Raw genomic sequence first — 21318 nt, 5'->3', positions numbered from 1 at the left:
TAGAAAACTATACACTTTCTATATACAATACATACAGCTTTTATTTACATAGCTATATGGAGATATATGGATTTATGGACAGTTATATGGATAGATATGGACAATTGTGCAGGATAATTGCACACATGTTGTACATACAAACATGGTGTGTAGCATTATATGAAGATAAAAAAAATATAAATAATACTGCCTTGTAAATGCATAAATGCACCTAATATCAGCATTGGCACTGGCCCTAAAAATTCAGTATCAGTTAGGCCCTAGTTGTAACATAATAATCACAAATATTAAATTACAATCTAATCCACATTTAAATAAAAATTTCCAATGTATCAATGTATTAAGTCAAGTCTTAATACTTAATGTAAGACTCTGCCAGAGGTTTACATGTTTAATTTTATGAGCTATATTATTATTTTGAATTCACAACTTGATGAGTTATAATTTGTCAGTAACCGTGCATTATTATGAAGTATTTAAAAGAACTTTGCACAAGTAGTGCTCTCCAAATGCTTTAAAGTCTACAGAGAAGTGTTACTAACCTCGCCTACTTCACTTGACTACATATTTGCATATAAGCCATCACCATTTTAATGCATTTTAGAGCATGTTCTACAGAAAGAAAACCAGATAAGCAGTCGATCATGATTAAAATTCACTTCCTGACTGTATGCATGCTTGTCCTTGTTGAACCAATAAGCCTTCAACAGCCAGGTAAGTAGTCACTGTTATTTTTGTTGAAATAAACAGGAAGACAAGAAACAAGACAGTTTATGAGACAAAGCCCAAGGCAACATGACCCCCACAGATGTGGTGAATCAGCAACAATTATTCACTACTATCCAAACGAAGGAAAAAAATAAATGGTTTTCTATTGACCTGCTTTGCACAACGAAATTGGCAAGAAAAGGAGATTCATTTGTTATCAGAGAGAGACAGAGAAGGGGGACTGTGCTACAATAGCCAAACTTTCACATGGCATTCAAAATAGAAGTCTAAAGATATCCATTCAGTCGGGGAATGTGGGTTTTTCATTTTTCTTTCTAACAGATGTATGCACTGGTTAAGGCCTCCTGATGCTATTCTAGACAAGTAATTAAGCAAATCCACTTCATTAGCTAGGACTTCACCCCCCACCCTGAGAGATAACAGGAATGTCTGTCTAATGGTAAGACGTTTTAACTGCTGGGAAGAAACTGTCCAGCTTGTTAAGTATCAAATAGCTTCACTATAAAATCAATCTAAATTAAAAATAACTTTCCAGAGTTTTAATGAATAAACTTTCTTACTTTTTTTGGTCAAGGATTTGGAATCCAAGATTTTAAGAAATATTTGTTGAGAGATTTCTGAGTATGTTCACTACTTACTCAAAAATCAGTGAACTTATATAAATGAATGAAAAATCTGGCACATGTATCTCATGATTGTGAATCACTGTGCATGTTTGATATTCAGCCATCCATCGTGACCAAGCTGTAGAATGAATTCAATATAGCTCTAAATAAAGTTCTATTATTATAAAATAATATAATAATAATATAATAACAAATGCAGATTGTATGGCCTCTGCAAACTATACACTATATGTGTTCTCTGAGTGCTTTCTATGTCTAAAAAGTTGATGGTGAATTTATTATATGCAGATTGTGGTGTGAATAATTGGGAAGACTGCTTTAGTTATATCCAAAGGTGGTGCAAATCAACAAATCCCACAAAATAAATAATTCAAAATGTCATAAATATGATAATGTGTTCATCTGAGGGATGTGATACTTCCCTTATTGATACAGGTGTGTAGCGCTCTATATATCCCTGTTGTTGTAACCACAACACATCCATCCCAACTAAAATGTAGAATGTGCAGCCATGAAAGTATACGCATGTTAAAGCTTTTATAAGAGAGTAACTTTTCTCGTCTCAGTGATTTCAGTGAATACAAACTGTCTGAGTTATACTAAAGAACAGCAGTGTCATAATTTCAAGATGAAATCAAAAGAACTGGCTATTCTCTCATTATATTTTTTCTCTCCACCTCCACTTTCTTGAGGGTTTGGTGCATGTCCTCAGAAAAAAACAACTCTTCAGTGATGACATAACTTAGCTTACCAATCATTATATCATACTTCATTCCATATAAACTTCTTTTTTATAAACAATCTTTTTTTTTTAGAAGAATTTGAAAATGTAAATTATAGCTGTCAAAGAATGAAACCAGAGATCTGTTGATTATTACAAATCAATCTGTAGTCTAATGATGGTGTAGCTGTTAGTGTTAAAAAAAAAGTTGAAACAAATCAAATTGTGACCTTAACATCAAAAGTCAAATCAAAACAAGGACTTAAGAGAATCGTGAAATAAAGAAAACTACTTATCATGCACAGGGGTTGTACAGAAAATTGTATTGTTACTGAAAAAAAAAAATCCTGTTTCTTGAACAACATCTTTGCAAAACAGCACACTGACATTGACTCGTCAGTAATGATGCCACTTGACAACTGAGAGGTACTCCTGCACATCTCACCCTCCACAGCAGCCGGTGTATGTCCTGCCTGACTAAAATCAGCAACAGTAGTCATGGAAACAATTCAATACACTGCACTCAGGCAGTAAATCTATATGTAAAAGACTAGCCTTTATTTCATTGGATACATATTTCAGTCGATACATGGATACCAGATGGCAGCTATTGTAAGTATGCAGCACTTTAGTTGTTAGCAGCAATGAATGCAATCTATATCAAACAATCTGGATGCATTGCTATGTGCTGTTTTAACAGTACACTAATCTATTTATTATTTGTAAACTGCAGTAACTGTGAACTTGGAATGTTTTTCTAGCAATCAGTGTCAAATTAAAACTCAATAAATTCATCAAAATGTATGAAGGTTGATATGAACCAATATTCAAAACCTTTAAAATCTCTATACTGGTTGATATCTACTCAGTTTCGGTGGCATCGTTTTTGCCACATTTGGTTACATATGGAGGAGAACACTGGGATCTGACTTAATTTGACATTCTATGCAGTGTCCAGGGAGAAGGTCTATTTCTGAACGAGGACAGTGGATAAAATCCACAGCACTAATGGTCACACCTGATGAAATAAAGTGATATGACATGCCCCGGACACCCAATCAACGCACTGAGGTGTGAGCCATTCGATACAGAATTAATCAAAAGCTATCCAGCGCACAGATAAATCATTAAATCTTGCTTACTGCTACAGCCCCTATGGCTAATCGCAGGAGCAAAATTTCCAGTTGAGTAGCATTTGTCTATAAAAATACAAATAGAATTTATCATGAAGGCAGTGAAGCTGGACTCTCCTCTCACTCCCTGAAGCTGGTTCTCTATGCTGGCCCTGCTGTTTCCTACACCATTAGAAAAGTCTGAAGGCAAGAGCCATGCGGGAATACTAGCTGTCTTTCCTGGACTCATTTGAGAGGTAACAGGTACCACAAACAACACATGGTGGGTATAACGCTCAGCTCTCCACTGGCTCTCTCTATGGGAATAAAGGAAAAAGACCTTCTGGAATCCGAACATAAGCTTACCTTCATTACTAACTGGAGGAGGAAAATCCTGCTATAATATAAGTATATAACATCCAGACACCTGCTTTTACTGAGGGCACCAAATGAGGTATGTAACTAGAAAAACAAGTTTCACAAGATATATTCTAAGCACATGTGGAGCAAAATGGTAATGTGAGCCACAGCAAAAGTCAAACATAACACAGAAACAACATCTAGAAATAACATAATTAAAATAAGATAAAACTATTTAAATAAAATATTTTTTTTCTGGGGTTTACCACAGTTTGCAACCTAATCCATTAGGACTCGTCCTGGCATATGTTTCTCTCTCTCTTTCTGAGATAAAATGGATTTTCTGTCATTCTTTGAGCTGCCTTAGCAAGAAGAAGACAAGTGGTTATGTATGCTCTGTTCTGCATGTCACTCTGCTGCAGATCCATCAAGAGGTTGAAGATTTTGTTAGAGGGCACAGATGGTCTGCAATTATCATGGAATGAAAGTAATGCATCTCAATTTATGTCAATGAAAAGAAGATATGTAGGTATGCAAAATGCATTATCTGTGGTCTCTGTGCACTGACAAACAGCAAGTTGAATGCAACTGGACAAATTGTCTGTTGGCTCCAGTTCATTGATAGCTCAACATCAACATCAAGAGAAACAGATTCCTTTTGATATGACAACTCAAAATTGGAATCTCACATATTCCGAAAAAACAGGGGCATGGCATACAAGTGCCATGTGCTACTCATTAAATTATTATTTAGCCTCAGATAGTTTCATTCCTCATGGTCTCTGTGGATGAATTACTTTCTGGGGTGACCTCTTTTAACCACATAACCCCCCCCCCCCCCCCCCCCCACCCCTCCTCCTTGCAGACACAGAGGGATGATTAAGCAGTTCAAATGAAGACTTATTTGAATTCACACACAACTACGTCCCCAAGCCTTCTACCGGGCTCAGCATTCCTGCTTGGTCAGCTGTGAGGTGGTGGTGTGCTGCCCCTTTCACCAGGGAGCCCGGCTGCATTGAAGCCAACACTGGGCGACCCCATGCTGTTTTGCATTAAGAGATGCTAATACTGGGAGGTTGCAGTGTCTCAGATCTCACAGCTCAGCGTGGCAGCGGGCTCCCACTGGCAGTCTCCCCAGGAAGAAGGCCCTCAGAGAAAGCCGAGGGCCACAGTGAAACACATGCTTCACAAAAGGACTGCAGGCTTCAGCGAGCAGCCTCGTCAGCCTTACAGAAACTCTGGCTCAGTGTTCTTCCAAATGAAAACAGGATCCCGAATAAAAAAAAAAAAATAAACACTGCAGCCTTGGAGGCTACTAATGTGAATAACGATACGCTGCTGAGAGCGTTTACTTGTTCAAAATCCAGCAGAACATTTTAAGTCCTGGATATGGGCTCAAAGATGACCTTGAGCAAATGTAATCTGAAATGATAAAAAGCCACCTGTTTTCCAGTGCAACAGATACACTGTGAGCCAATTATTTTAGGCATACATATTTTTCTGTGGTTGTTTACTGACAGTAAAAAAGTAAATATTTCCTTCACCATGTCAACTCTGAATTTGAATTTCTTCAATAACTGACCTGTATGTCAAAGAGATCTGATTTGATATTCCAGTCATTTTTACCATGGTGGCTTTTAAATTACCTTTTTGCTCGCATAATTCCCACTGAAAACCTGAGATGCATACTTAATTCCAGATTACATTACACTTGCCAACATGTCATGTCAAACAAGTCTTTTTTTTTCAATAAGAATTCCAACCTGTGCATTAAACAGAAAACATTGGAATTCCTTTTCCATAAATTGGATTACACAACTAAGGAAATTTGTGATCTTTAGTCTAATCGTATTGGCTATGCAGTTGTGCGTCCATAACCCTGTTCAGTATGCCACTCCCTGCACAACCTATTTGGCTCACTCTCGTTTTGTCACCTTGAGAAGATGAGGTTTATGTAGCTGAAGGGAACAGTGTCACTACACAATGAACAAGTTTTAATGAAGTCATTTCATTCCCTGAAATGGTGAAACCAGCCTGGACTGATAATCTTATTTAGTTACATATTATTTGCCACAAAAGCTTAGGGGGGTGGAAATATTTTATATAGAAAGCCATCAGATATGACTGTTTCCTTAGTGAAAATCTGCACACAAAACCGAGCAATGCAAACACAAAAAAAACAAGACAATATCGAACTTAAAGTTATGACAAAGTAGGGCTGAACAACTAATCAAATTAATTGTTCAAACTAATCAATTTTGTGGAAATCACAATATGGCCTGCTTTTCAAATTGCAGGAAGTGCAATATTTGTTTAAGGCAAAATCTGTATCAAAATTCCATTTTAAATTAAACACTAATCTAAAAATTATCTTTCCTTTTACTGTTGAAAATCATATTGCAGTTAAAATATCAGGCAAAATCACAATTAGATATTTTTCGAAATCATTCAGGCCACTACAAGGAACTTTCATATTGTGGTGAGTGTAGGGGCCCCTGTGAACAAAAGTTTCAAGTGTTTTCTCCACCATAACCACAAAATATAACGTCAAGAATAAAATAGAATATTATTATTAATTATTAAAACTCCTTCTGCTTCTTTTCGTCTGGGTAATGCATTACTGACTGTAACTTTGTCTGGGAAACTGTAAACAAAGGCTTGTTTCATCTGATTTCAAGGAGAATTTGACCCAGGCTTTAAGAATAACTATAAATAGCCAGTATTCTCACTGATGGTATTGTTTGCTTAAATGGGTCATATAGAGGCATCAGTATTAAACTGAGACTTTTTCATAACCAGTTACACACTCCTTGTAGTAGCTTTAAATCAGGATTAGCCAGGCAAGTGGTTGTTTTTTTTTTTTTTTTTTTTTTACATAATCAACTCTGTAAGAAATTACTTTTCATGAAAACCAAGTGGCTGCTGCAGAGAACAGCCAAAGGGAGTGCTTTGTATTGTTCACTGGAGTGAGAAAAAAATAAATTTGAACCACTACGCAAGATTTTAATAAACAAAATTTGCAAGCTTCTAAAGTAACTGAATGGGATGTGAAAATCGTGTGGGAGGGCATAGAGCAAGCTTACACAACTCATGAGGTGCTTTAAGTGAGCAAACAGTGGAGGCTCTTTTCTCCTCTCTGTCTGATTGTAATTGGCTCCTTACTGTCAAACATGTTCTGTAATTAAACAATGAAGAACGTCAGAGAAGAATCTCAAAGAAAAACTTCTTTTGCATAATTTACAACTTATTCATACGTAACTACAGCAAGGTGAAAGGGCCTCAGAACGGACAAGAGCATCGCCATAAAGAGTACTGGTTTTATGTTATCGAGTTATGAAAGTGGGAAAAGGTTTTGCACCCACTAGCAAGAGAAACACAGAAACATGTTGTACTTTGAGACTTAAAAGGAATCTCACAAAGCCTGTGGATGACTCAGGTAGAAACTAGAGCTGGGAATATTTCTCCTCAGTCCTCTCCTACCCCTTTCTGACAGCCCGAGGCCATCCTAAATGCTGTACCTATGCAAATCAGTGTCATTGTTATGAGACAAATCTGCTGCGGTAAAGGCCATTCCCCCATCCATGTCCCCTTAAGCACCGTCATGTCACTGCTGGGTGACCAGCGTGTTGCTACTGCGGAATTAGGGGGGAGATTTGCGGTGGGATTAATAACTCATTCTCTAGGCTTTCTGCGCATGCAGCTGGGGCACTTTGGAGTTTGATGTAATTCAACCCTTTGGGTAGTTAACTTGGAAGCTTGATCAATTATTTAGACCATTTTATTTTGTTTTGTGTTTGCCGTGCCGGTGGGATAAGCAAGTAGCTGCTGTAGTTGAAAGGCATCAACATTCACATATCAAAAAATACCCTATTCTGCATGCAAATTGATGACTTATGGGAGATATGCAGCATAAATCGCAGAGTTTGAATGACAACATTTTATTTTTTCATGTTGTTGGATCATAAACAAGAATATATAACCTGCTACACTTCCAAGTGTGACTTTCTGACCACAATAATAAATCTGCTTTCCTGAGGTTACCTAAACTTCAAATGTTCTTATGTCTATACATTTTTCAAAAGCCATGCAGTGAGTGTTTGTGTAATTAAAGTACATTAAATAAAGGAGCATATTTCAAGCCTATGTATCTATAGCAGCTCTACAGCAACAAACAAATAATATTATACCAACCTAACAAAGTAATTTCACCCCTTCAACTGTCCAAACTATTGTCTGCCACACATAATTCATTAGTGCTCATAGTGACATGCCAAATAAAATCATCACATTGATTAAATTACTAAGTTAGTTGCTGATGAAATGTGTAATACACTTTGACTGCTACTTAGTAAATCTACTGTACATGGTTTACAGCCACTGAATTTTCGTCAGCTGTCAACACCATGTTTGCAGTTTGAGCACAAATGTCATTCTGTCAGTCTGAATGAGCGTTAAGTCAACAGCAGGAGACACTGAGTGTTTCAAGAGGAATGTGAAGCTGACATTTATTAATGAGAAGCCATATTGGGAATTTTCAAACCTAATCTAACTCAAGAAACACTGTCTGAATTTGAGTTAAAATACAAAACTGCAGTATGTCTTTCATGGGGAAAACACTGTTTTTAATATAACTTCAAAGGAGACAGTCCTCAGTGACATATGATGATACAGCAGGGATTATATTACACCTGATATGAAGTCTTTATTTCTTGCTTATTTCCTATGTGAAGCATTGGGGATGCATGCAGGCTTTTGTTTCTGAAAATTGTATAGAGGGATTGTAGATGCTTACTCCCACCAGCATGGATTGAAACTGAAGAGAAATATCTGTGACAAATATCTCCTACTGAACCAAAATCGTCCATCTCTTTGAGTGAGACTCTGAACTTTGCAGACCTTGCTTCAGAGAGTTCTCTGCATTTCCTGAGGCTACATATCGACTCAAAAGTTTCAACTCTCTCTCATGGTGCTCAGAAAAAAGGGACATATTCTTGCCCATAGCCATCTGCATGACCTATAACACAACATATCCAGGAGCAGGGGAAGGCTAACCTCCAGAAAGCAACAGTAGTTTGAAAACCAACTCACCATCAGCAGTTGCAGTGGCAGGAGCATACAGGTTCCCTGAGCCAGTTTTAACTAAGAATGAATTGGGGCCAAACTCATCCTCAGAGTCAGAGTCCTGGGCTGGCTGAGCCGCACAGTTACCTAGCAACCCTCCCTGGCTCTCATTGGCTGCAATGGAAGGGGGAGGGTATGGGAGCTGCTCAACGGGGGAGGAGGAGGCGGATGAACAATGCAGCGGAGGACCTGTGGACCACAAACAGAGACAACACATGGGGGGGAAATGAAACACACCCAAACACAAGCAACATCACATAGGAGCAAAACACACACACACACACACACACACTCACCCATGAACACACACACACACACACACACACACACACACACACACACACACACACACACACACACACACGCAAGCAAGACTAAACTCTGACACTTCAAAAACAAACGGGGACACATCTGCCTTTGTCTCCGCCACCTCACCCCAGCTGGGAAGAACAATACAAACAACTGAAATGACTTTGAGATCGAATAGAAAAGGCAAATACCTGGCACTGCTTTAGAGAAATAAAAACAACAAAACACCTTTTTGGGGATGTTAAATGCAAAAAGGAGAATTCCAGGTTACACTGCTCAAATCTTTAAACAAAAAATGAAACCAAACACAGAGCTGATCAGTTAGGGTGCATGCATACAATAAATGCAGAGCTCATATACAATATGAGAGCATGTTAAGTCACAAACATCTATTGAAATACAACTAAAAAAATACTTCAAATTCTTAACTCTCTCAGTTTTTAAATTCTTTCAAAATAACACCATCTGAACTAGAAAAAAATTACACTAGCAGATTCAAATGTGTGCACTGTGCAGCAGGCACATGAATAATATGTTCCCAGATATGACAGGGCTGTTAATACCCCCTCCTATGGAAATGCATATAACCCCTGCCAGCCAAGAAATGAATCCAACCTGAACCAATCCTTCCTATTTCTTCTATACTCTGTGTCCATCTCAGCTTTCCCACTTGTCAGTAATATAAAAAGTACAGGGATTAGACTGGCCATTCACCTTAACAGCAGAATATGAATAATTTACAGTGATTATTTATAGCCCCTTGTTATGTACCAATATGCAACCCTAATTCTTACATACAAATATCACACAATTTCCTCTTTCAAGGCTTATTGGCTCCAATCCCCATGCTGTCATGAAATGTTATATGTCCACAGAGCTCCTATTAATGTGTGATTAACTTTTGATGCAGCTCTGTGCCACGCTGAAAATGGACTACTTAAGTAACGAGACTGCAGCGAACAAAGCCATCAGTTTGGTGCTCTCCCCATCTTCTCATCAGTCCGTCCGTCTCGATGTTGAAATTCCTGCTGACTCTACTGTCATCCATCAGGAGAGATAAATTTCCTCTAGCTCTCTAATGATCCCTGAAGAGTATTAAAATACGACTCACTGACTCGCATCTAATTAGGAAACAATTAGTGATACTAACATATCAGCCACAGCCCTACACAAGCAAATGTCCACTGCCCCTGAGAGCCACAGTTCGTGTTTTATATATACTTCACACCACACACTTCATTTCTCTCTCAAACCTCTAACGTGGGCACAGGTAATGGGTGCAGAGGCACAGTGCTCACGCTGTGGGTTAATGACCGTGACACTGTTGTGCCTGAATATACAGTAATATACGATCAGGAGAGGAAGAGCTGTTGAAAAGGCCATCATTACAAGTCACTCCCAGAATCCACTAGACACATCTAAGAAACTGCATTTAGCGTGGTTCAAAATAACAACAACAACAACAACCCTTTGCTGCAGAACAGTGTACCACTCATTGAGCTAGTAGCTGCCGATATGAAAGGCCCCAGGCAAGACTGAAATTCTTGACATGAAAGACAAAAATGTGCTGCACCGGGTCGTGGACCGAATATTATAGCTTTTTCCTCAAAGAGAGAATTAATCAATGAGACAAGAAGAGATTAAAGTCCTCTAAAAATGGTCAAAGTCATAACCTAAATGAGGTCAAGGTAGTCATGCTCTGCAGCCATTAGTCTTGTGCACAGAGGTTTTACTGTCTCACTGTGTTTAATTAATGCTGGCTTGTGCGGTCCATGCCCAGGCCACATGCACCTGAAGTCACAGCCGGGGCTTCTGCAGCGAGAGGCCATAGCTTGAGATGGCCCGGGAAGTTTCTCTGGCTGCCAGAGTTGATTGCTTTTGCTTTCACTCACTATATTACAGCAGCAAAAGGGGATCTTTACTTAGGAGCCCCTGGACCATGCGCTGCTGCTTTAGTTCCTGACAGCTTCAGGAAGTGCCAGTTATGGTCTGGTTTGGCCTGACTGCAAACACAGACCAACGACACCTGCTTTAAATGTCTTAATCAAATCATTAGCGGCCAAATAAAAAGAAAGGACAAATAAATTACTGTGATCAGCAGGTAAGGATAACTGCTAATTATATTGTAGTGTTTAGTGCAAAACCTTCGCCAAGGACAAAATGTTTTATAATACATTTTGGAATATAACTGATGCTCTGATTCAAAGTAACTTATGAAAGGTGTAACAATTTAATTAGTGTACAATTTAGCGTTTAATTAGATTAATTTTAGTCAGATTAATTTCAAAAATACTTTTAAAACTGTTATCGTTTCACAGTGCAAGTTGTAAAACATAAAAAGTGGTTCAAGCAACAATCATCAAAGCCCTAGTTCAAAGAATGACATTTATTTTCAAGGGAAAAACGATAACAGTATGTGGTACTAAGATGAGAGACAGAAGCTGAAACATGGGACGTGGGCGGCTATGCATCAATATTTTTTAAACCCTACAACTCACAATAAATAAGCAAGTAGGTGTTCTGTGTTGTGCTAAAAACTTTGTGATGACACATGAATGTTGTCAGGCGTGCACTGGTTGAGGCAGAGATAAAACATGAGATCATATGGTTCTAAGGTAATTTCTCCTGCTATGGGCAATACTTAAATACAGAACATACATAGTGTTATATCATGTAGCAATATATATTGTGATATAGTCAATTTTCTGAACAGTCATGGGAATGTTATTTTAGCTAAAATGTATGCAAAAAAGCTGAAAATCAATATGTAACACAATGATACATCACTAAGCTGAACCTGTGTCAGAGAGTCTTCCCAAACCGTCATCAGCTTCTGGGAAAAAAGGCCAAATCACTGAAGAGGTCATATTTGAAAATATTGAATAATGGCAAACTATCAACTAATAGAAACATGAATAAAAAAACCTTTGTTGCCTTCAAAATCAATATCCAAGCAAACTCTCATTGCAAGCTTGTATCTACAGTATGCCTACAACCACTTATTAGCCACTCTAACTCATACCTGGGACATCAGAAAACTGACACATAAATAGTAATAATATAGCTTCAATTAACAGTTATTTCTATTATATTTGAATCAGGTATTCGCTTAATCATTTGGTCTAATGAATGAAATGCCCAGCACAATTTAAAGGGGCTACAAGCTAAGGTGTCCATTTTTTATTTGTCTGACTAATGCTTCGTAACCCAGAGATGATTGATTTACAATGATGGAAAAACAGAGTAATGCAAGTTTAACATTAAAAATCTAAAGCCAGCTTAATTAATAACTCTAACTATTAACAATTCTTTAAATTAGTCAAATAATCAATTCATCAACAAATTGCTTCAGCACTAACATCAATAAACACTTACAACCCTGAAAAGGATTTATGGATACGCTGTGTGTAAAGATGTGTGACAACCCCTGTATGTTATGCTAATGCTGGTTATGTACTCCTGGTTGTGCATATGCGTCGACTGGGAGCCCGAAGGCAGGGAGAGACATCAGCGCAGTTGTTTAAGGTGCACGCAGCCACTGCAGTCATTAATGTAGGGACCGTAATGCAGAATCATGGACTGAAAACTATGAGCCTAATCACAATGATTAAGTCTGCATGAGAAAGAGGCAGAATCAGTCATTATCACTGTACGAATATACACATGAAAATTTATGTTAAAAACTGTGGTTATTTGAGAAGGATTCTCTGGCAAAGGGAAAGAGAATTAAATCAAGTAAATAGAGAATATAATTTAGAAGGACAACGTAATCGAGTGAAAAGAAAATCGAGCAGGAAGAGTCAACATCTTTCATCCGGAGAGTCCTGATCTTTAGTTCTCTCTCTATTTGTCTCTGCAAACCTAGCTAATCTTTCTGATTAACTGCTATAAATTCTGAGGCTATTCATAGAAATTCAGATATATTCAAGGAATACAAAAGATAAAGATAAAAGTTGTCATGCTTCCAATAAACAACATAGTAAATAAGATCTATGACTACCTTATCTACATGTTTTGCACATCCACAATAGCAAGCAAGGTGATGCAGATGTGTGACTCCACGGTGACAACAGGAATTATCTGTTTGCTCAGGGAGTACAGCTGCAGGCAGCATCTATAAAAAATGCAGTGTATTTGCAGATGAACAGTGAAGAAAAAAAACAAATATCTCAGCGCTTGTCCTGTACCATCAACTGATGCCATGTGGCATACAAAGCATGCGGGACGCAGAGGAATGACTCAGAGTCTCAGTGGGAACTGCGTGTCATCATTGTACTGCTACTTCTGTTGTAAAATGCAGATTGTGTTGATTCTCCATTTTACCATAAAATTCACATGTTAATATTTTACAATGATGCCAGGGCTAACAAGAATCTGTTATACTGTGTGTTAGCACATTGATTTGGACAGTTGCATAGTAACATTTCTACATGGGTGTGTGAAAGGTTGGCAGTTTCTCTTTGGCAGAACTGTACAATGTTGCATAATTTGCTCCTGGCACCAATTTTGTCATCTAGTGTAGGTGGTGTGGGATTCAAGATGTGATAGCATGTTTAAAGCTTATGTCATATTCTCAGGTGTTTGACTCTGTTGACTTTGTATTGACTGTTACTGCCACCATCAAGTTCCAAGTTTGTCCCTTATGCAAAATAATTCCCAAAGCTGAGGAGTTCATTTAAGAGTTGCATAAAGCCTCTTAGGTTGTCTCCTTGCCCGACTAATGCTTTCACTGTGGTTACTGTCATAATATAGCACATGTGCACTTAAGTTACCATGGCTACACTTCACACACATCATCTTTTAACATTTCTTGACAGCAGCATTGTCAGTGCTAGCTAACTTCACCAAAATGGGCAACAAAGAGACCACAAGAAGAAAAAGAAAGCCAATCTGGAAAGAAGGTGATGATGCTATTCCCCTCAAAGATTATAGAAAGCACATGCACATAATCCAAAGTACATTTAACCCACCCATAACAAATATGCACAAGCAGGAAACGTGACGAGAAGTATTATAGATAAAGTGATGAAAATATAATTAATATTAAAATATTGCTGTGACATTGAGAAAGGAGATAGCCAAACATCAACAGGAGTACAACAATATAGCTAATGTTACCATATAAGACAGACTAGCTGGCTAACTACAATGATGTTAGTTCACAAGTTACCATTACAATGTTGACAATAAATAAAACAGTGTATTACTCTGTCAGGTGGGTTTTCCATGTCTGGAAAATATGTCTTGGTATCTACTCCTCTTCAATCACCATAGATTCAGCCGTTGCCTCGTATCGCACAAATTATTTCACTTTTAAGAGACCGTTATGGGTCCCTAAAATTTTCAAGGTAAAAATGGTTGCTAAGGACAATGTAGCAACATCTTAATGAAAACCTTATGGTGATTTTATGTAACTATTTTTTCCTAAGGGATCATTAGATGAAAACCTAAGGACAATCTTAGCCTAAGTGATTTTATGCAAAAGGGTTGAACATTTATTCAGATCCTCACTGTTCTTGTGGACACGTCGTACATAGCGCAATGAGTTTTTTTTTACATGTGAAACTGCCCTTAGTGTCGCTGGCAAACCAGTAGTGCACTGAAATTTTTACAAGATTTACCTAATTCTGAGCAGTCTACAGCCGGTCTACTTGGACCAAGTTGACACCATACCACATTTATTGCACACCAGGTCTGTGCCACTTGCTTTGCAAATAGGTGGAGGCGCAACTTTGCAACTCTCTCCAAAATCAGACAGAACTCTTTTATGTATGTTTTGCTTGTCTGCTTCACTTTCATTATACATTCTTCAATCAGCAGACATCTACTGTGATTGCACAGATTTAAAAAAAAAAAATAAAAAATTGATTATGGGAGCGATGCCAGGAAGGTATGCTAAAGATTAATGTCTGATTCTTACCAGCATCTGTCAGCCACAACAGCTTTCATGTATGAAGGCCTTCCCTTTCAGCTGATTAACTCTCTCTGGAGCCATCTGAAGGCAGCAGGTATGTGATTATGCACACCAGATCCACTAGTAACCTTGATTAAATCTTGCGCAACCAGTGCCAGGCTGTTTCAAATTCCACACACTAACTTCTACGTTCTTGTGCACATTAAACTGGTCAGTTATACCTCAGTATTCTTGACAGTTTCATGCTATGTCTATGGAATAAAAATCAGCACTGGAGACTGTCACATCCTTAGGGCCTTGTTATAAATGCATGCTTATTGCTAATGCTAATCCTACATGCAATCCTTAAGTAATTGCTCGGGCAAAACAAAATCTTTATAGAGTGGGTAATCATAATGAATCATGAGCAGAGTGTACTCTGTAGTTCTAAGTGAAAATGAGCCATGCGTTTTCATGTTGCTTGGACTAAAACACTGAGTCATAATAAATATTTCATACTCTAGTGTGAGTATTGCTATGAAGCACTACAGATGCATTGTAAGTCTATTCAAAGGGCAAAAGGGTTTTATAAATAATCATACTATGCCCAGCCTAACACAAATAATGGCCTATTAATTGACTTATATTTGCCTACAAGGTACTTTGGCCAAACAAGGTACCTTAATTGGATATTTAATAGCTTTTGAATTGCCTCAGCATCATCAATTCCCTTTTCAGCATTCCAACTTCGTCCCTCTAATGATGTCCTTTTGCTTACCTCCAGTAGCCATGTTTACAGTCTGTGACACAAATGTTCACTGGTCAGGCTCAAGTTGTCCCAGAAATGTTGTGAGACACAAAAGCTTTAGAGCTGCTTAACCCATGAAAGGGGGTTTGATGCCCTTTTTGATTTTTTTCTAACTGACTGGCAGTATTTGAGCTCTGCCCTGACTGATTAAATGGGCCCTCTTGCCTACTATATCACTGCTCTTGGTTTGGATTGCACTTCAAAGACTGTGGAAAGGCAGCGTTAGTCCTGCCTTTGTGTCACTGACAGTATTGGAAATTCAACATCTTTGTCACAATAGGAAATAAAGCACTGTGGTGGTGTTTTTGCTATGTAATATGATGAAATATGAAGTGAATACTGGCTAACAGACCAACAACCTGGCTAGGTTTGGGTGACATGACTATATATAGTACAGCGTAATGTGAAATTATTCCATCAAACCTCAGAGATTTTGCTGGACATTGTGGGCAATGTTACAAATCAACAGCAGAGCAGGACTGTTCTTTGCATTTACAGGACACATAGTGGTTTGATCTTTCTGGTATTTGATTCACTGGTTCCCATCTGGTTATTTTAAAATAATTTTTCAGTCCAATTTCCATAAAATGCACTATATGACTATACACAGATTGTAGAAAATACTGACTAAACAGTAACAATTTTAACTATAAATTAAAATAATTCTGGTTAGCTGATTTGGTTACTTTATATTGTAAATTCTAATTTGGCCTGTGAGCCTGTGATTTGTACATCATTTTCAACAACAGAGGTAATTACATATTTCCTGCCAAATCTAGAGGAAACTATTCATCACTGTAAATTTTAATCCGACATTTTCTGCTGTTTCATAACAATGCTGTGAAAAAATAGCCAAAAATATTACAGATGGTTAATGAGAACTGATGTTAACAATTCTGCCAAAACAAACTGCACGAATACCATCTGACACTAAGGTTGACTGTCTCCTCAGGGTTAGAATTTTTTTTTTTTGCACTTTTCAGTATGAATATATTTTTAATTGCCATTTTCCCCATAAAATTGGCTTGAGGCAGACTTTTCACACTCTTTGCAGAATATTACTTGTGGGCATAAGATCAATAAAGGCAATGGACTTTACAACAAGGAAATGTTCAACCTGAAATATTAATAAAACTGAGGTTAAGATTCTAACTTGTGTCCTACACACCTGCATCTTATTCCATCTTTATAAGACAGCATTGCTTTACCTGCTTGCATATGTTTATCGGAAAGACAAAATAAGAGCAGCTGAAACTGCAAGTAATCAAGATGGGTAAATGGCTTAAACAACTGCTGATGTTATAAAATGAGCTAAATTCATAATAGTACCTGATAATTTATCAAATGAATTCAAGTTTGTATTTGCTTCTATGTTTTGTGAAAACACTGATGTGCTTTGAAGTTATGTGTGTGCTCAGGTAATAATTACACCTCTCAAACAAGATGGCTCCATTCTGGGTTTTCCATTATTAGGATTCCCAAATTGACATAATTGTTTTCTATTGCACAGCTGGAAGCCACAATTAGCCTTTTATGAAATTAATATTTGATAGGTGATCTCATCTCGGTAAAAGAAAAAAACAAACAAATGAGACAGTGTGAAGCTCAAAGCGACAGATCTGTAAACGTCATAAGCATAATGTGTCATCTTTAGAAAATATTTACTCCCCCCCCGTCCCTTTTTTTTAAAAGCAAAATCACAGTCGATTTTGCACCATCTACCCAGGTTTATGTTAAACATATGCCTGCTGCAGGATTACAAGAATTTCCCAGTCGACACCCTGCACTTTCATAAATTTGTCTGGCAAGCTGTGATTCTGCAGGATACTACACATGGTTCAACACCCTACTCCAAACTACACAATGCAAAACACAACCAGCACAAGCAGAAACACTTGCAGAGGAAGTGGGAAATGAGCTTTTACGAACCAACATTGGAAAAATGATAAAACTTTCTCTGATGGTGCCATTTACCTGCAAAAATCAATATCATCATAACGGAGAGTGAACATAATGTATGATAAGGTTGAAAACGAATTGTAAATACCCATAAATGTTTTTTTTATAGACATGACCATTACTGAGAAAATGGAAATTATATTTGTGTAATAAAAAAGCATTACCACACAAAGCACAGTTCCATTTAAGACTGGCCCACAACATTTCTATCAGCACTTTAAACCCAGCATCCATTACTTACAACTACTGTACCCTCTTAAAGACATGTTGAACGCCCAATTATAAATGTATGGTTAGAATACATCCAGAAAACAAGTAAAAAAAATCTGATACAGATAGTCTGGTGCCTGCAAAACAGTTTGGACAACAGAAGTATTTAGAAATGGGTGATTTAGATAAAATTAATAGTTATCACAATATCCATACACACGTTCACAGGCCATGGACCCCAGAGAGATCAAACCTCTACCCACCACTCCCCTTTAAATTACACAATTTAAGGATGCAATCAATCAGCACTAATCTATTCATCTGCATGGAAGAGAATGGAAATATCCGACAAAGATTAAAAAAGAAACCTGCAGCCGGCACACGAGCCTCAGCACACAGCAGACTACTGATGCCAGTGGCTTTCCAGAGTATCACCTCGGAAGATGAAAAGGAGGCCAGAGTGGCTGAGACTAGAGATGACATTTCCTCTCTGGGTGACTATAAGCACAGACTCCTTCCCCAGTCATCACCCACATCCCTGCCTGGCTTCTGCCATTCTCATCCATCCAGTCCACTCTATTTCTCTGTGTTGAAGAGACACTGTGCCCTGCAATCCAGCTGAAATACACCATCTGTTTCGACTTCTCTGGGACAAACAGAGGAATGAATCAGACTGGAAATGTGAAATTGAAATCCTAAACGAACTGAATGGACATTTTCTCTGTCTGAGGAGAAACCTTACCATTACTGCAGTGCCACCTTCATAGACACATCCAGGAGGAGCAACATTTTAAGAAATGTTCATTGAGCACCAATGTGAGGGCCAATTAAAGCATGTAAAGACACGGTAGCTGAGCTGATGCTAACAATTAAAAAGAATTAAGTCTTCAAACTGTTCTTTTAGAACTGAGTAATCACTAACTGATCCATTTGCAAGACTCCATAGTCTTGAAGACCCAAGCCCAAAATTTTTTCACTAGTCTTTTGAATCAATGTTAGCTCTGATGAGCTCTGACATTGCTAAATCCCTCCATGTAGCCCCATTCAAGAATCCCTGGGGCTTTCTTTGTTCTAGGATAAAAAGTAAAGGTTCCATTCTCCTCACCTCTCACTGTTAACAACATCCTGCAGGCATGTGATGGCTGTTTCTAAGGATCTCTTGGTCAACACGCATGTTCGCAGCTGACGTTGTGACAGGATATCTTCTCTAACAGCACAGACAAAGTGGCGTAAAAACAGGCTTATGAACACACACATCCACACCCGTTCAGCGAGTCCTCTGCAGAGGATTCCGGACTTCAAAGACGCGCACATGGTAATCTGCTTTAAATGGATGTTTCTGGGCCTCTATCATAGCTCTATCATCAACTGAGCCGACTTAAACCATAGCTGAAAAAACAATGCTAATAGTGGATAATTATCAGCTTTTACTCCGTCTGCACTGGCTGCTCTATTCCCTCTCCCATCACACACAGAGTCTGGTGAATAAACACAATGGCATGAATAAATAATGACCCCACAATCCTCTTAAGGTCCCCGAATAGTGAGGGGAAAAAAGACAAAAGTTTACTTTTGGTGTTTGAGAGCAAGCGGAGCCTGAAATTGTAAGCGACTCATTAGGGCTACATGTGGCTTGCCTGGGGCCTTGCTGAACAAAGATGGCACCATCCCCATCCTGTCATTCCTCAGCGCACTCTAGGCCTGGCCTAATAAAATTCTAAAGTATACCCTTAAGAAACAGCTACATTCCCTATAAAAGACAGTAAAGAGCTTAAGCACTGCCTTAAAAAAATGAAATCCTCAACATCTTCCAAACTTTCTTCTGGAATCAAAATTTTATTAGACTGAGTGGGAACTCTGAGTACTGAGAGGGCATCTCTGCTTGGTTTGTGCACATTTGCTTTGCTGTATATAAACAGCATAGTAATATGCATGCATACATGCTAAAGGTGCATACCTTTGTCAAAAGATTATTTCCTCCTCTCATCACGATCTCCAGATAGATAACATAAAAGCCCACTGTTTTTCATTTCAGACACTTTGTCAGTGTTAAAGAATTGATTTGTGTGTGTGCCTCCCAGCTCCCACTGAGTGCATGACAGTTCAAAAGGCTATCTAAAATACATGCTGCCAAGAGGCTTGTGTTTCTAAGTGCTTATATAATTCATACCACAGTAAAACTAAAACCACTGAGAGTTTGCAACATGGCAAATAAGGTTTGTTTATCAATAGAAGTACTTAGAAGAAGTTAAGGGTAGTAAAAGGCTGGCTGCTTGGACACTTTCACAGAAATAGGAATCAGCATTTTGCAAGCATTTAGGTGCATCTCTTAATTCTCTTTCAGAAAAAAAAACACAGCAAGTATGGATTCAACAGAGGTAGTGGCAAGAACGTAATAAAAAGAGATAACTTAGGCAGACAGGAAACACCTTTTCCAGAGTATTATTGCAGAGACTTTGGTCAGAACGAGGTAAGCCAATTTCAATTCCAAATTTCCACTGAGGCGATGAATAGAAATGAAGTTGCCTGGGGGAGAGGGAGTCCTAGCAACAGGAGACGGCAACCATGTGAACGCCAGAATTATATTTTAATACTCAAACCAGTGGTAAATCAGAATGCAAATTTAAAATGTATTTTTTCCATCGCTGAACACCGAATATTAAGTCTTTAACAAGATCATTTTAATAATGGTAACTGTAGTCAGGAGCCCCAGTATCATGCACTATTCTGTTTTTATGGCAACATGTTTAGATTGCTTTGTGTGTGTAAGATATATGGGCATTTATTGGCAGAATATGGCAACAAATTAATATAACATTCACAAGCATGTTTATAAGTGTATAAACACCTTAAAATAAGAATCCTTGTGTCTCTTCCATAGAGTCCGTCATGTTTAACTGCCATGTTCCTATGGTAGTCAAAAACAAACAAACAAATACTGGCTCTACAGAGCCTTTCATGGGTGAGGTGAGTTGGTTGCAATCTACATCTTCACCACTAGATGCCACTACATCCTGCACACTAGTCCATTAAATTCATTATCTTACCATTACTTATGGCACCTCTTAATCCATTTGTGTTTTGGATATATTTGAATATAAATTTTATTATACTTTTGTTGTCCTGAGCCTGCAACTGCAGGATCGGAATTGAGGCCAATCAATGTTCAATTGATCAGCAGCAGCTACATGATGGCTGATCCATTTTTAGTCCTTTGTTTATTGTACTCTAGTTATGGGTTGTGTATTGTTATCTGGTATATATTACTTGATCATTTTTTAAAATACTAAAATTCATCTTTATTAATGCATTTTTCCTGAATGCTTCAAAATGACAGCAGGCAGACGATGAGAGACTAATTAAAGTTGGTATCTTGCCATGAGAACTACACTCACTATATCCTCTGACACCTCTCTTGGATGTGTATAATGTAAGCAAGACAGAAGGGTGCATGACTATTCTCCTTTTTA

The 21318-nt window shown here is 38.0% G+C and overlaps 1 protein-coding gene across 1 annotated transcript in view; it reads right to left on the bottom strand.

Annotated features, from left to right (window-relative positions):
* Nucleotides 1-21318, bottom strand: part of tenm4 (teneurin transmembrane protein 4) — a 184204-nt gene that overhangs the window by 107191 nt on the left and 55695 nt on the right. The window contains exon 4 of the mRNA XM_084717417.1: nt 8637-8858. Coding sequence (XP_084573543.1) covers nt 8637-8858 — 222 coding nt within the window. The remainder of the gene's footprint in view (nt 1-8636; nt 8859-21318) is intronic.

Source organism: Lutjanus erythropterus, chromosome 4 (genome assembly GCF_056507025.1).
Source record: "Lutjanus erythropterus isolate fLutEry1 chromosome 4, fLutEry1.hap2, whole genome shotgun sequence".
NCBI lineage: Eukaryota > Metazoa > Chordata > Actinopteri > Lutjaniformes > Lutjanidae > Lutjanus > Lutjanus erythropterus.
Note: the sequence above shows the minus strand (reverse complement) of the source record. Positions and strands in the feature narration are given on the sequence as shown.